The 12,928-nt window shown below is 41.2% G+C and overlaps 2 protein-coding genes across 2 annotated transcripts in view; both read left to right on the top strand.

Annotated features, from left to right (window-relative positions):
* Nucleotides 1–9,475, top strand: part of LOC122087066 (ankyrin repeat and zinc finger domain-containing protein 1) — a 15,626-nt gene extending 6,151 nt beyond the window's left edge. Inside the window, exons 2-7 of the mRNA XM_042656047.1 lie at nucleotides 3,304–3,770; nucleotides 4,244–4,358; nucleotides 4,703–5,359; nucleotides 6,042–6,119; nucleotides 8,688–8,804; nucleotides 8,957–9,475. Of these exons, the coding sequence (XP_042511981.1) occupies nucleotides 3,304–3,770; nucleotides 4,244–4,358; nucleotides 4,703–5,359; nucleotides 6,042–6,119; nucleotides 8,688–8,804; nucleotides 8,957–9,244 (1,722 nt within the window). The 3' untranslated portion in view covers nucleotides 9,245–9,475. The remainder of the gene's footprint in view (nucleotides 1–3,303; nucleotides 3,771–4,243; nucleotides 4,359–4,702; nucleotides 5,360–6,041; nucleotides 6,120–8,687; nucleotides 8,805–8,956) is intronic.
* A 1,469-nt stretch (nucleotides 9,476–10,944) lies between these two features.
* LOC122087069 (probable sugar phosphate/phosphate translocator At1g12500) lies at nucleotides 10,945–12,643 on the top strand. The gene has a single exon (XM_042656050.1). The coding sequence runs from the start codon at nucleotides 11,125–11,127 to the stop codon at nucleotides 12,178–12,180; it is 1,056 nt and encodes a 351-aa protein (XP_042511984.1). The 5' UTR covers nucleotides 10,945–11,124; the 3' UTR covers nucleotides 12,181–12,643.
* The last annotated feature ends 285 nt before the right edge of the window (nucleotides 12,644–12,928 follow it).

Genomic DNA, 12,928 nt, shown 5'->3' with positions numbered 1-12,928 from the left:
GGGTCCCTCCTTCGGTTGGGAGTTCGGCCAAAGCCGAACGGACCTGACCGAGGGTCCCTCCTTCGGTTGGGAGTTCGGCCAAAGCCGAACGGACCTGACCGAGGGTCCCTCCTTCGGTTGGGAGTTCGGCCAAAGCCGAACGGACCTGACCGAAGGTCCCTCCTTCGGTTGGGAGTTCGGCCAAAGCCGAACGGACCTGACCTAGGGTCCCTCCTTCGGTAGGGAGTTCGGCCAAAGCCGGACGGACCTGACCGAAGGTCCCTCCCTCGGTTGGGAGTTCGGCCAAAGCCGAACGGACCTGACCGAGGGTCCCTTCTTCGGTAGGGAGTTCGGCTAAAGCCGAACGGACCTGACCGAAGGTCCCTCCCTCGGTTGGGAGTTCGGCCAAAGCCGAACGGACCTGACCTAGGGTCCCTCCTTCGGTAGGGAGTTCGGCCAAAGCCGAACGGGCCTGACCGAAGGTCCCTTCTTCGGTAGGGAGTTCGGCCAAAGCCGAACGGACCTGACCGAAGGTCCCTCCCTCGGTTGGGAGTTCGGCCAAAGCCGAACGGACCTGACCGAAGGTCCCTCCCTCGGTTGGGAGTTTGGCCAAAGCCGAACGGACCTGACCGAGGGTCCTTTCTTCGGTAGGGAGTTCGGCCAAAGCCGAACGGACCTGACCGAGGGTCCCTCCTTCGGTTGGGAGTTCGGCCAAAGCCGAACGGACCTGACCGAGGGTCCCTCCTTCGGTTGGGAGTTCGGACCTGACCGAGTGTCCGTCCCTCGGCAGGGGGCTTGGCAAAGTCGAACAGACCTGACCGAGGGTCTGTCCTTCGGTTGGGAGCTCGGCCAGAGACGAACGAAACTGGCCAAAGGTCCCTCCCTCGGCAGGGGGCTCGGTAGAGCCGAATGGTGCTGACCGATCGGCAGGGGGCTCAGCAAAGTCGATCCGAAGCGGTCAAAGGTCTCTCTCGATCAACCCCAAACCTTGGACACTGGTAATGCCAAGGCCGAAGGAACAAGTCAACCAAAGAAGATGGTTACTCCCACAGGAAGAAGCTCCTAGTGGAAGTAAGGGGGCTCCTGATATAGCCAAAATAACCTCTCGGTGGGGGCCATGACACGTGTCGCCTTGAGACACGTGTCCACCGCCAGACGAAGGTTCCAAGAGACCACTCCCAATCGAGCACGCGCAATCACCGAGGCACGCCCGCAGAATCATGCGGGATCACGTCGTCTGCATGAGGGGAATATTCCCCCCAGAAGGTTGGACGTATTCGAGTAGGACTCTAAGAAGGCCGAAGGGGGAAAAACCCTAAGGCCAAAGAGCTATATAAGAAGGCACGGAAGAAAGGGGAAGGTAAGCTTTGATACCCTCACCATTACTCTATTATTGAACTGTGCGGCCGACCCTGACTTGAGCGTCGGAGGACTAACCCCGGACCAAGTTCCGGGCCTCTGTCGCCTGTGTTTGTGTAGGTTGGACTAGCGGGGTTTTTGGCAGCAACAGGTAGTAAAGTAATCTAACTAAAAATTGGTTGCAATGGGAAAAACAGAAGTCCATTAGTTTACTTCAGAGGCAACTTATCATATCGATTAAAGATTGACAATACGATTGGTTGGGTGCCTGAGCCTGTATTTCAAATTTCAAATCAAACGTATTTTCCACCAAGGCTAATCAAACTGATTCCTTTGGAGAGTGGTCAAGATGTAGATGGTGAAGTTGACCTTTATCATTGTCTTTCAATCTGAACTCCCTTAAACGTTGATCCTTTACAAAGTATGCAATGGAATTTGATACTTCACCCATTAATTAGCTTTGTTAATAACTGCGCTATGAGCTTTACATCGTCAGGTCAGTACCCAAACAATAATGTAGGCTTATGTATTCACATATATGCAGTTACAACCACTTATCTCAAAAGCACGAGCTGTGAAGTAAAGGCAGCAACTATGTATATCAAGTATCAACACCCCTCGCATGTGCAGGCCTGTACATGCGCACTGCCTTGCACGTGACACGCACTCATGCGGAAACACCATCACGTGGCACCGAGGGGAAAATGTGTTAGGGAACCCTATTGGCCAATTGCACTTCCTAGAGATCAAACACTTGACCTCTCTTTTTCTGATACCACCATGTTACAACTACTTATCCTAAAAGCTTGAGCTGTTAAACAAGGGCAATAACAATGTATATCAACATATGTTCATTGGATGCTTATCAAACCATTGATGTGTTTTGCTTAATGGAAACTGTTATAATTTGTTCTGATTCAAATTTTTAGTACCCCTTGAACCTTGCTACAACTTGGATCAGGAGTAACTGGTGGACAATGAATATATATGCAAACTGAGGTGAACAATATGCCTGTAAACTTTAATATGATGCTGTGGAGCACTAAAATATGGTAATAATAAGTAGAGATGTTGTCGTACTTGCTTTTAATGATGAATTGTATGAGTAGTTATGTGATTTAAGGGCATTTTGTCTAGTTAATTCATTGAAAGATCATGTGAATAGTCTATATGAGGTTTGAAAAAAAAGAAGTAAGAAATTTCATAGGTCTTGTGCAAGAAACCTGAGGTATAAAAGGTACTTTTATGGTATTTCAGCCTTAAAAATGAGAAGTATTCAAACAACTTGGCCAACTGAGAAGACCATTAACTAGGGTTTCATTTTTCTCTAGCTCCCATTTTCTTCTTTTTTATGTGTTTGTCACTGCAAATCCAATAGTGACAACTTAAATTTCCTCGACTGTGTGATTAGTTGTAAATTCCATTTCAGTTGGAATTTGTCATAACTGCACTTGGGTTGTTCTCTACAAATTTGACTGTAATGAGGCTTCATGTTGGTATTGCTTATGTTTACAACATTATGTCGGCCTGTTGTTTTTACTCAAATAATTCTCCGTTACAAAAGTACTTGTGTGATGTATTATAATTTTAAAATATTTCTCCAGGATCATAAAAACTATTTGTCATTTTCTTAATAGCCTAGCCCCCGGTTGTGGTTTTTCTATATTTTGAAAATATCATATGACAGCATACTGACTGTGACTGTTGGGCACCTTGGAATGTGATGAAGCATGGCGTTCTCTTTCCTACTTAATTTTCTTAAGATATACATTTTGATTGTTTACAGGCCATAGGCATCCAAAGGTACCATTTTTCTCTATTTGTCACAGGTGTCTATTTATTTGTATTTAGCCCACCGTTGTGTTCAGGGATCATGATGTACAATCATTACATGGAATACAGCTGATGTTTCTCGTACCTTGCTCTGTCCTTGTCTTAATTTGCTTGTTCATGTCTGGTCTTTAGGTCAAGCTGAGCATTTCTGGGAAAGTTACTCTCAAAGAGGAAGATTTTGATGAGTTGACCTCAGAGTCTGTTACCAATGATTATGACATATCAAGTATATCAGGGTCAGAAGATGAGACAGAGAAGGGATCCTGTCCAAGCAACGATGTGCAAAGGAAAACAGGGGATAGCACCAAACAGAAACTATTTATCCGTCTAAAGACAGGAGGGATAGTTTCTATTTGGAAGTGTTTGCTGTTGGATGAATCTGAAAATCTCCCATTTGATGACGATAAGTCAGTGTATGTGGAGAATGGTGAATCTACATCATGCTTGGGAGAGAATGAGATTGTTGGGAGATTGAAAAGATTGATACGTGAACCTCGGGATAAAACATGTCTACGAGTTGTGTTGCTTGCAAGTGGAGGGCACTTTGCTGGATGTGTGTTTGATGGAAACTCCATTGTGGCTCGCAAAACTTTCCACAGGTTTGTCTGTTGTTATTGGACTGTTGCTCACCCATGTTTAATGTGTTCCCATCGAGTGAGTTAGCCAAACTAGATGATTTTTATTTTTTATTTTTAAATTCTTTTAGCTCTCCCTAGATATGCCAGTTCGTACTTTATGTCTCTATCTAGTTTAGACTTGTGTGGAGTGGATGTGAAGTTGATTGAAATGCTCAGGTTACTATCTTTTCGTGTATCTGATTTTTGTTTCCATTTCTAGCTGAAACTGACTTTGTTTTGTGAATATTAAATTTTTTGTTTTTATGCAGCAATCTTGTGTTTGTGCATTATTTCATATTTGATTTTAATGAGTTGGTGTCAATTTGATTTTGAATCTACCAGGTGGGTTCTTGGAAAAATTAATCCCAACAAAGTTAATGAATTGAGGAATTCTGGTGAAATTTAATTGGGTTTTTCCTAAGTCCATCTTTTACCATGTGGTTTTTCTTTGGTAGGTATGTTGTCAGGGCTAAGGCTGGTAAAAAGCAATCATCTAAAGATGCAAGTGGCAAAGCTGCGAATTCTGCTGGATCTTCTCTTCGGCGATATAACGAGTCTGCCTTGAAGAAGGTGTTGAAGATTTATTTCTCTTCTAAATAGTTGGACATCAAATGTAACCTGATTGAAGTTACTGTATTGCATCTATCACACCAGAATATATTCACATGTTGAAATAAATTGTCATTGAGATGTTGTTTTCTTTAATTTTTCTTACTTGACATTAGTGATGTTATGAATCATGTCTGTTGCCATTGTTTCATTTTCTCTTGGCATTTTCTGATGATATGAAATCAAGTTTTGGTTTCTACCAGAAAAAAAAAAAAAGAGAGTCAAGTTTTGGTATGGTGTCTTTCTGGTTTTTCAAATAGGTTTTGTTAGCCATATGCTTATGATTTCATATTTTTTTGTTATAGGAAATTCAAGAATTACTTGCTGCTTGGAAGCCATTTTTTGATGCTTCATCATGCATTTTTGTGCATGCTCCTTCAAATAATCGTCAACTGCTTTTTACTGGAGGAAAAGCACACTTCAATCATCAGCATTCATTTGTATGGCATGTCCCTTTAACCGTCCGGCGGCCTACGTTCAAGGAAGCCAAGCGGGTGTACAATCATTTGACTCGTGTGGTCTATGAGAAGGAATGTCAACCAAGCATAAAGGATGACTCTGAATTAATTTTGAGCACTGCACAGGCTAGCAACCCCAAGTCCAATGATGTACAGTTGGATCAATTGCAAAATGAGGAAACCGCTGAAGTGAGTTCAGATCTAAAAAATTCTGATGGATTACCTGCATCCACTGAAAATGAAATTATTGTTACATCAACAGTTCTACATGAGGCAGCAATGTCTGGCAATGCTGAAAAAACTTTGGAGCTTTTAGAACAGGGTTTGGATCCTTGCGTTAGAGATTCAAGGGGACGGACACCATATATGCTAGCAGATGAGAAGGAAGTTAGGAACACTTTTAGGCGTTTCATGGCTTTGAACCTGGATAAGTGGGATTGGCATGCTGCTAATGTACCCAGTCCACTGACAAAAGAAATGGAGGAATCTCAAGCTGCTAAACAGGTAATGGGTCCTTATTTTCTCCTTGTTACTGATTTATTCTCCTCTACGTTCTTGTCTGTACCTGTGTCTAAATATTTTTATAATACTGTCCTCAAAACAGTTATTAGACTGTTATTCCAAGCCAAGACTCATCTTGGCATTCATAATTTCTCAGTCAGTTGAGAGTGGTGCAGTGTTATAGCCATGTACACTTTATTTACTTGTTTTGCGCATATGTGCATGATTGTAACATATGCTAACCTGCCAAGACAAGATTGAACAAGGGTGTATCAAAGGATTATTCAATGTGAGAATTAAGGTTGGAAGGTCTGAATTTTATTTCTGCCTCTTTGAAATATCATTTTGGTTCCGTTTTCATGGTTGTATCCTGTTTCTGGGGTAGTGGCAAAGGTATCATTATTTGAGAGTCTGACAATGTTGGTCTCTGGCTCTTTTTGAAGGGTCAATGGTCCATCTATTGTACTTGAGCTGTAAATTAAGCTAACTAGATTCATTTGAATCCTACCTAAATGTGAAGCGATATATTTGCCATTATTAAAATTTATGACCTATTCATATTTAGTCTCATAAGATATTAAACTATCATTGACATACTGAACACATGTAGAGGAACCTAAAAACAACGTTGAAATGTTTGGGAAGTTATAGAATTTGTGATGTTATATTTGGTTTCATATTTTAGGCTGAGAAAGATGCGAAGAGGAAAGCCAAATCAAAAGAATTGAAGAAATTGCGGAAAGCAAAGGAGAAAAAGGCTCAGGTGCATATTTCCTCGATTATAAGTACTTATGATGATACACTGGATTTCACATTTTCTTTTTCTGAGAATTCTCAGTTTTTAATTGCATATACTTCATGCTTGTGGACTAGTTTTTCTGAGCTCTCTGACTTGGTTTGGGAATATGTCTGCCGTGAGTTACTGGATCCATCTTCTTCCTATCTTTTATTGGGGACAGGAAGAGTGTACTGTTACAAAATCTAACTCTACAAAGTAACACTGCACACGGAAGAGAGAACAAATATATATATATATATATATATCTTGCTGCAATTCAATCAGGGATATGTGCAGCCATTGATAATTAATGTAAGATCGAATCACAAGTGATTTAATCCCAGGTAGGATCTTTAGTAAATTCAATAAAAATCAGATTTAGGGACAAATAGTATGAACAAAATAGAAATAAGAGAATAAAGGGAAGAATGGGGGTAGGGGAATAGGTTGTGTCGAGTATCTCACGAGCTTTGGCTGTAATTGGAAGGAACTCGTTTTGGAAGATCAATGCAGCATTTTCCATTCTGTTCATGTTCATATATTCTGGTTTTTTTTTTTTTTTTTATTTTAGTTGTGAATGCAATTTTTATTTGAAAGTATGTGTGCTTTATTATGAATACAATTTGTATTGGATGCCTATCCCAAAAAAAAATTGTCGTTACTATTTTTCACCATCATAAATAAGATCATGAATGGTGATTTTCAAATAAAAATTGAACTAATTCAGAACTTTATATGATTCATTATGAAAATGCAAAACATGCATTGCCATATCAGAGCTGTGGGTAAAATATCCTAAAGCCAAGCTTTTTCGCTGTAAATAGCATTTGTTGTTCCAAATATAACTAGTTGGGTTACCACTGTTTAAATTTTTTTCTTGTTGCTAGTTTTAGATGTCTATGTAAATCAATGAACTCTTTGTTCATAAATCAAATTTATTAGAAGAGGCCACTGTAAGGCCAGATAAAATCTATAGTTCTATACAAAATAAGGATTCAGAAATAAGCAAAAAACAACTTCCAATCCCTTATGATCTCACTAACAGAAAAGCCCCTAAAATACTAAGGCCCACAAGATCATTTTCTCCTTAGCATGCCATACTACCCACTACCCTCAATCCAGAAGGCTGAGGATATTGGTTAGAGGTCTATCATTTCTATAAAGCCAAAAGCTCTGAATTGCTGATCCAGGTCTGGGCAATGATTGCACCATCATCCAGTAAATACCAAGCAAAGCACCCCAGATGGCCAGATTTCATGAGAGAAAGGACAACGAAGTAGAAGGTGCAAAACAGATTCAGAATCACCCAAACATTGGGCAAATCCTCTGCATATCAAATCACCTTCTAAACTAGATAGCGGAAACGTCCATCCATAACTAACTTTCTGAATGCATAACAGAAAATCTGAGTAGAAACACTAATAATCGTCATATGAAAAGAATAGCATGTTGTTTCTTTGTATGAACTATGAAGTTGCCTACCTGTAATCACCAGAAATACACCCAGTTCCCCACAAAATATTTAGCAAGAAAATGGTGGCAAGAATCACTAATGGCATTCTGGCCAATACCTATCGGGGAGTTGGACGGAAGGAAAACTAAGGAAGTGGAAAATGCAGACTGAACCTTCTCACTAATGGCATCTTGCACGAGAACAGTATCCATGGAGATGCTAAAAACAGTATCACCTGTTCCGGACGTTCTCCCTAATGGCATCTTGGACGAGAACGGTTGCCATTGAGATACTGAAAATGATATGACCTGTTCTTGCATCTGTGTTGAAGAACCCAATGTCCTGCTATAAACTGAAAGAAACCAGTTGAAGAAGTGCAGGAGTTCATATATATATATATATATATATATAGAGAGAGAGAGAGAGAGAGAGAGGGTGGGGGGATAGTTCGAAGCTTTACAGATGATCTCCTACTTGAAGGAGTGAAAGGGAGCTGCCGGCGGTAATTTCAGGTAACAGAAGACGAATAGTATGGAAAAAATAAACTTGTCAGATGCGCAAGAGATGTAGATGATGAATGATGAGAGAGAGAGAGAGAGAGAGGAAACTGCACCAGCCATGCTGGCAGGCAGCGTTCTCACTAAAATAAAACAAACTACACAAGTAAACGGAAATATACATCAACACATGTTATTAATAAGGGACATCTAGCCACAATGAGGTGATGAGTGGCTGTGCGTCTGCATCTCCTCTGATACATCCTAAGTCCCCAAGTGTTGTCCTTGTCAGTATAACTCTAAATGCCACTGACTATGACTATACGATCTAGATATAATAACAGTCGGATTTGGTTCACTTTACCATAGAGAATGCTTTGTTGTTGTTGGTAAAAGAAACAGAAAGAAACCTTAACGAACCAATGGTAGAGGAGAGGAAAAAAGAAGCTGATTTCTTGTTTTTACTGAGTTCTAATCCTTGCCATAATTTATTTTTCTTGCAATTCTGATTTTGGGAGCCTTGTACACTGGGTACGCCTTTTTTTTCCTTTTTTTAAAAATACAAATTTAAAGAACACCTTGACATTTGAATGGCGTGTGCAGGCGGAGGCAGCTGTATCCCAGATTGCTGCTATTGCTCCACGTGGTGTGGGAGTTTCTTCTGCCTCAACTGTTAAAATACAGCCGCAATCAAGTGCAGCAGCACACATATCCATAGAGGTCAATCTGAATTCATGATAGTATTACTGGACCTGCTTATATTACACAACTGTGTTCTTGGATTCCTTCTTGCTAGTGTTTCAATTTTAAAGATTTTATTTATCTTATGATGAGAAAATAAAAAAATAATTTGGTGGATGTTCTGTAATCAGGAGGAACAAAAAAGGGCACGGGAAGCTGAGAGAGAAAAGAGAGCAGCTGCAGCCGAGAGGAGAATGGCAGCCGCAGCAGCAGCAACAACAGTAACTCTCAATGCCAGAGGGGTGAAGACAACTTATGCACCAAGCAGTTCAGAGCCCAAAGGCATGGTAGGAGATGATATTAGTTGTTCCTGCTGTAATGCATCCTTGGCTGGTAAAGTCCCCTTCCATAGGTATCACTACAAGTACTGCAGCACATCATGTATGCATGTACATGGAGAGATGCTTGAGGATGAATAAATCTGTGCCAACAATTCTCTTTTAGTTCCCCCAACCTTATTCTTTCTTAGGATATAAGATCCATCCAAGTTGACCTTAAGTGGTTTTTTCTTGTCCTGACTCCCCCTTCTTTTTTTTTTTCTCTCCTAACCTTCTAAGACTTTCTGTGTATGGTTAATTAATTTAATGAGGTATGTCACTTTCACTGTATAGGTCATAAATATGATCCAAAGGCAGAGCTGGTTGTGTAAATTAGTAGTTGGGTAGAAGCATTGACAGCCATTGTGCTACCAAAGGGGGGTTGGGGGTTGGGGGGTGCTCGTCCAATTTCATGGTTGGAAGCTAATATATCAATTGTTTGTCTATGTTCAAACTAACTATTGAGGACAGGTCTGGCAGGCCAACTAGTTTGATCTTTGGTGTCTGCCTTGTAGCAATCAATCAAGAATGCGTCGATGCAGAACCCAGCCCCTGAATTGACACTAATTAATACTGCTTACCTCAAGAAAATGACATTAGGGCCAACTTGTGTTTTCCATGGACTACATTGTAATAGTCAAGATTCATACTCCTACATCTACAAATACATATACAATGTGTCTACCGAGGTGGTTCACTGAGCAAACGGCATATAAGAATGCATCAGTGAGTGAGTTGCAGTAAAATTTATCCTATACCCCAGTGGCTCAAAGAACCTTTTTTTATGTATATATTATGGAGAAAAGACTACTCTCCTGGTGTGCAAGGCTTTGTAACTAGTGAGAAGGAAGAATGTCTCATCATTGGTGATGTGGCAATATATTGGGACTCATGTTTCACCATAAACCCTCATGCTTAGGCTTAGTTTGGTTGTCAAGAAATAAAAAGAAAAAAAAAAAATTAATGAGATATATAAACACATTAGCCAATCAACATCCATCTATTCATTTATTGACAATCAAACTAAGTCTCTTAGTGTGGGGTAAAAAATAATCTTTTCCTTTGGTGATGTCCAAGATAAAGGAATTTTAGTTCAAGATGAGGGAAGAGGAACTCGGTTTGTAATTACTGAAAATGTAAAAGGTTTTAATGGAAAAGTGTGGCTTCTGTGCCTCACATCTGGGATGAAATGGAAAATCATCACTTTCTGGATACTTTCTCTTATGCTCTATTGGCTCTCGTGTACATACTTACCTGCACTCTCCAACAGAAAACATTGCTCTTATTAAAATAACCCTAGATAATAATTCTATTTTATTCATATAATTGATCAGGTCAGGTAGATGTGGGTGGTGCCTCACGTGATCAATTTCCAGAAAGGGCAAGTGATGATGTAGTGCCACGTTGTTGTGTGCCCCACTTGACCATACACTGTCAGCAAAATCAAAAAACAATTTTCCACCCGATTTATTATATATCCCATAGCTTATATATTAACTTGGAATTTATCCTTAATATGGAAAACTTTCCCAAAATCCGCGGAGGAGATATTTGCTCCTACTCCGCCAATGTAGGAAACAAATAAAGACACACACCCCATTACTGAACAGAGAACGAGTGTCGGCGGAGCGATTAACCAAAGACGCAAGAGTCAGTAGACCCAATACCGTACCCCTTAGTACCGTAACGCAAGTACGTCAATCGCATGGCCCCACCACGAAATCTAAACTACCCACCGACCGTCCGATCAGATCTCTCTCTCTCTCTCTCTCTCTCTCCCACTTCATCATCTCTTCTTCCCTCCACCCAGACTCTCATACCAGATCTGGAAATCCTCTCGTTCTCCCTCTCCCTCTCCCTCTCCCTGTCCAAAGCCACTTGCAGACTAGAGGAGAGGAGGGATTAGGGATAGAGAGCCTCATTGTTCCGATTTCTCTTCTTTCAAATCAAATCCTTCCCGAATAACTTCATAGAGGTCGGCCATGGTTGAAGTTCAAACATGGACGACGAGGCGAGGGAGCAACCCAAGACTAGAGACAGACCAGGTCGTCGACATCCCTGCTACTCCCACCAGCGAAGTACGCAACTACAGCTCCCTTAGTGGTCATTTCCTCTCTCCCAACTTGATCACTGCCCTAATCATCGCTTCTTGGTATCTTTCCAACATCGGAGTCCTTCTCCTCAACAAGTATCTCCTCAGCTTCTATGGCTATCGCTACCCAATCTTCCTCACTATGCTTCACATGCTCTCCTGCGCCGCCTACAGCTTCATTGCCATTCATGGCCTTCAACTTGTCCCTTTCCAGCAGATCCTCTCCCGCCGACAGTTCTTCAAGATCGCCGCTCTCAGTGTTATCTTCTGCTTCTCCGTCGTTTGTGGTAACACCTCTCTCCGCTACATTCCTGTCTCCTTCAACCAAGCCATTGGCGCCACAACCCCTTTCTTTACTGCCGTCTTTGCTTTCCTTATTACTTGCAAGAAGGAGTCCGCCCAGGTCTATTTAGCGCTCGTGCCCGTCGTGTTTGGGATCGTCGTTGCCAGCAATAGCGAGCCTCTTTTCCATCTTTTTGGCTTTCTGGTTTGTATCGGATCCACCGCTGGCCGAGCTTTGAAGTCGGTGGTTCAAGGATTGCTATTGACATCGGAGGCAGAGAAGCTTCATTCCATGAATCTGCTTCTCTATATGGCCCCTCTTGCAGCTATGATTCTGCTTCCATTCACTCTGTACATTGAAGGCAATGTGGCTGCATTCACCTTCAAGAAGGCAAGGGAGGGTCCCTTTATAGTGTTTCTGCTTCTGGGGAATGCAACGGTGGCCTATTTGGTGAACTTGACGAATTTTCTGGTTACCAAGCATACAAGCGCCTTGACGCTACAGGTTCTTGGGAATGCTAAAGCTGCCGTTGCGGCTGTTGTGTCGGTATTGATTTTCAGGAATCCGGTGACGGTGATGGGGATGGCGGGCTTTGCTGTTACGATCATGGGGGTGGTGCTTTACAGCGAGGCTAAGAAGAGATCCAGAGTTGCAGCTCATTAACCAGATTATCGATTTTAATCGATCAATTCATTCATCGGTGGCCGTCATCTCGGGTATGCATCTGGAGAACTGCCATTTTTTGTTCAAAACCCCCTTATTATCTTTCAATTTTGACCCCCATTTTCCAACCTAATTCATCAATTTTTAGCCAAAAAGAAACAGTAGATCATCAACTGAATAATGGGATCAAATTTAATGTATAGAGTGGGTTGTTGCAGTCTAAGCTTTCTTTGCCATCTTGCTTTCTTTATTTGATCTTGGTGGGTTTTTGGTGAGATGTGGAAAGGGGTAAACAAGTTCCCTCTTTCTTATACTTACCCTGTCTGTCTGTAACCTTTATATGCTGGATGTTGCAGTTAGAACAAACACACTGAAGATTGGGTGGGATTTTTTGGGTGATTTCTAAGCTTTGTGGTGGGACTGAGTAAAATACAAAGCAAATTCTCTTGGGCATTTCATCAAACATCTATTTTAAGCTTCTTTTTTTTTTATTCGATCTTTAAGCATTCTTTAGTGGGCATAAATGGCTTTTAGCTGCAATATCATACAATTGAACTATTGGATTAGTCCTTTTTAATTATTTTGTTTGTTTGTTCTTTCACTGGTCCTTGTAAAACGGGTTATATCTTGATTGTGACTCAAAACTTATCCAGGAAGGAAACCATTTGAAATTAACGAGCTATTTTATTCTGTATATGAATGGGAAGGGGAGGGAATTGATTCTGGATGAACAGATCGAATTAAAGCT

The sequence above is a fragment of the Macadamia integrifolia genome, chromosome 8 (genome assembly GCF_013358625.1).
Source record: "Macadamia integrifolia cultivar HAES 741 chromosome 8, SCU_Mint_v3, whole genome shotgun sequence".
Lineage (NCBI taxonomy): Eukaryota > Viridiplantae > Streptophyta > Magnoliopsida > Proteales > Proteaceae > Macadamia > Macadamia integrifolia.
Note: the sequence above shows the minus strand (reverse complement) of the source record. Positions and strands in the feature narration are given on the sequence as shown.

Coding starts and splice junctions, on each gene's coding strand:
- LOC122087069 (XM_042656050.1), top strand. CDS start 11,125: ATGGTTGAAGTTCAAACATGGACGACGAGGCGAGGGAGCAACCCAAGA.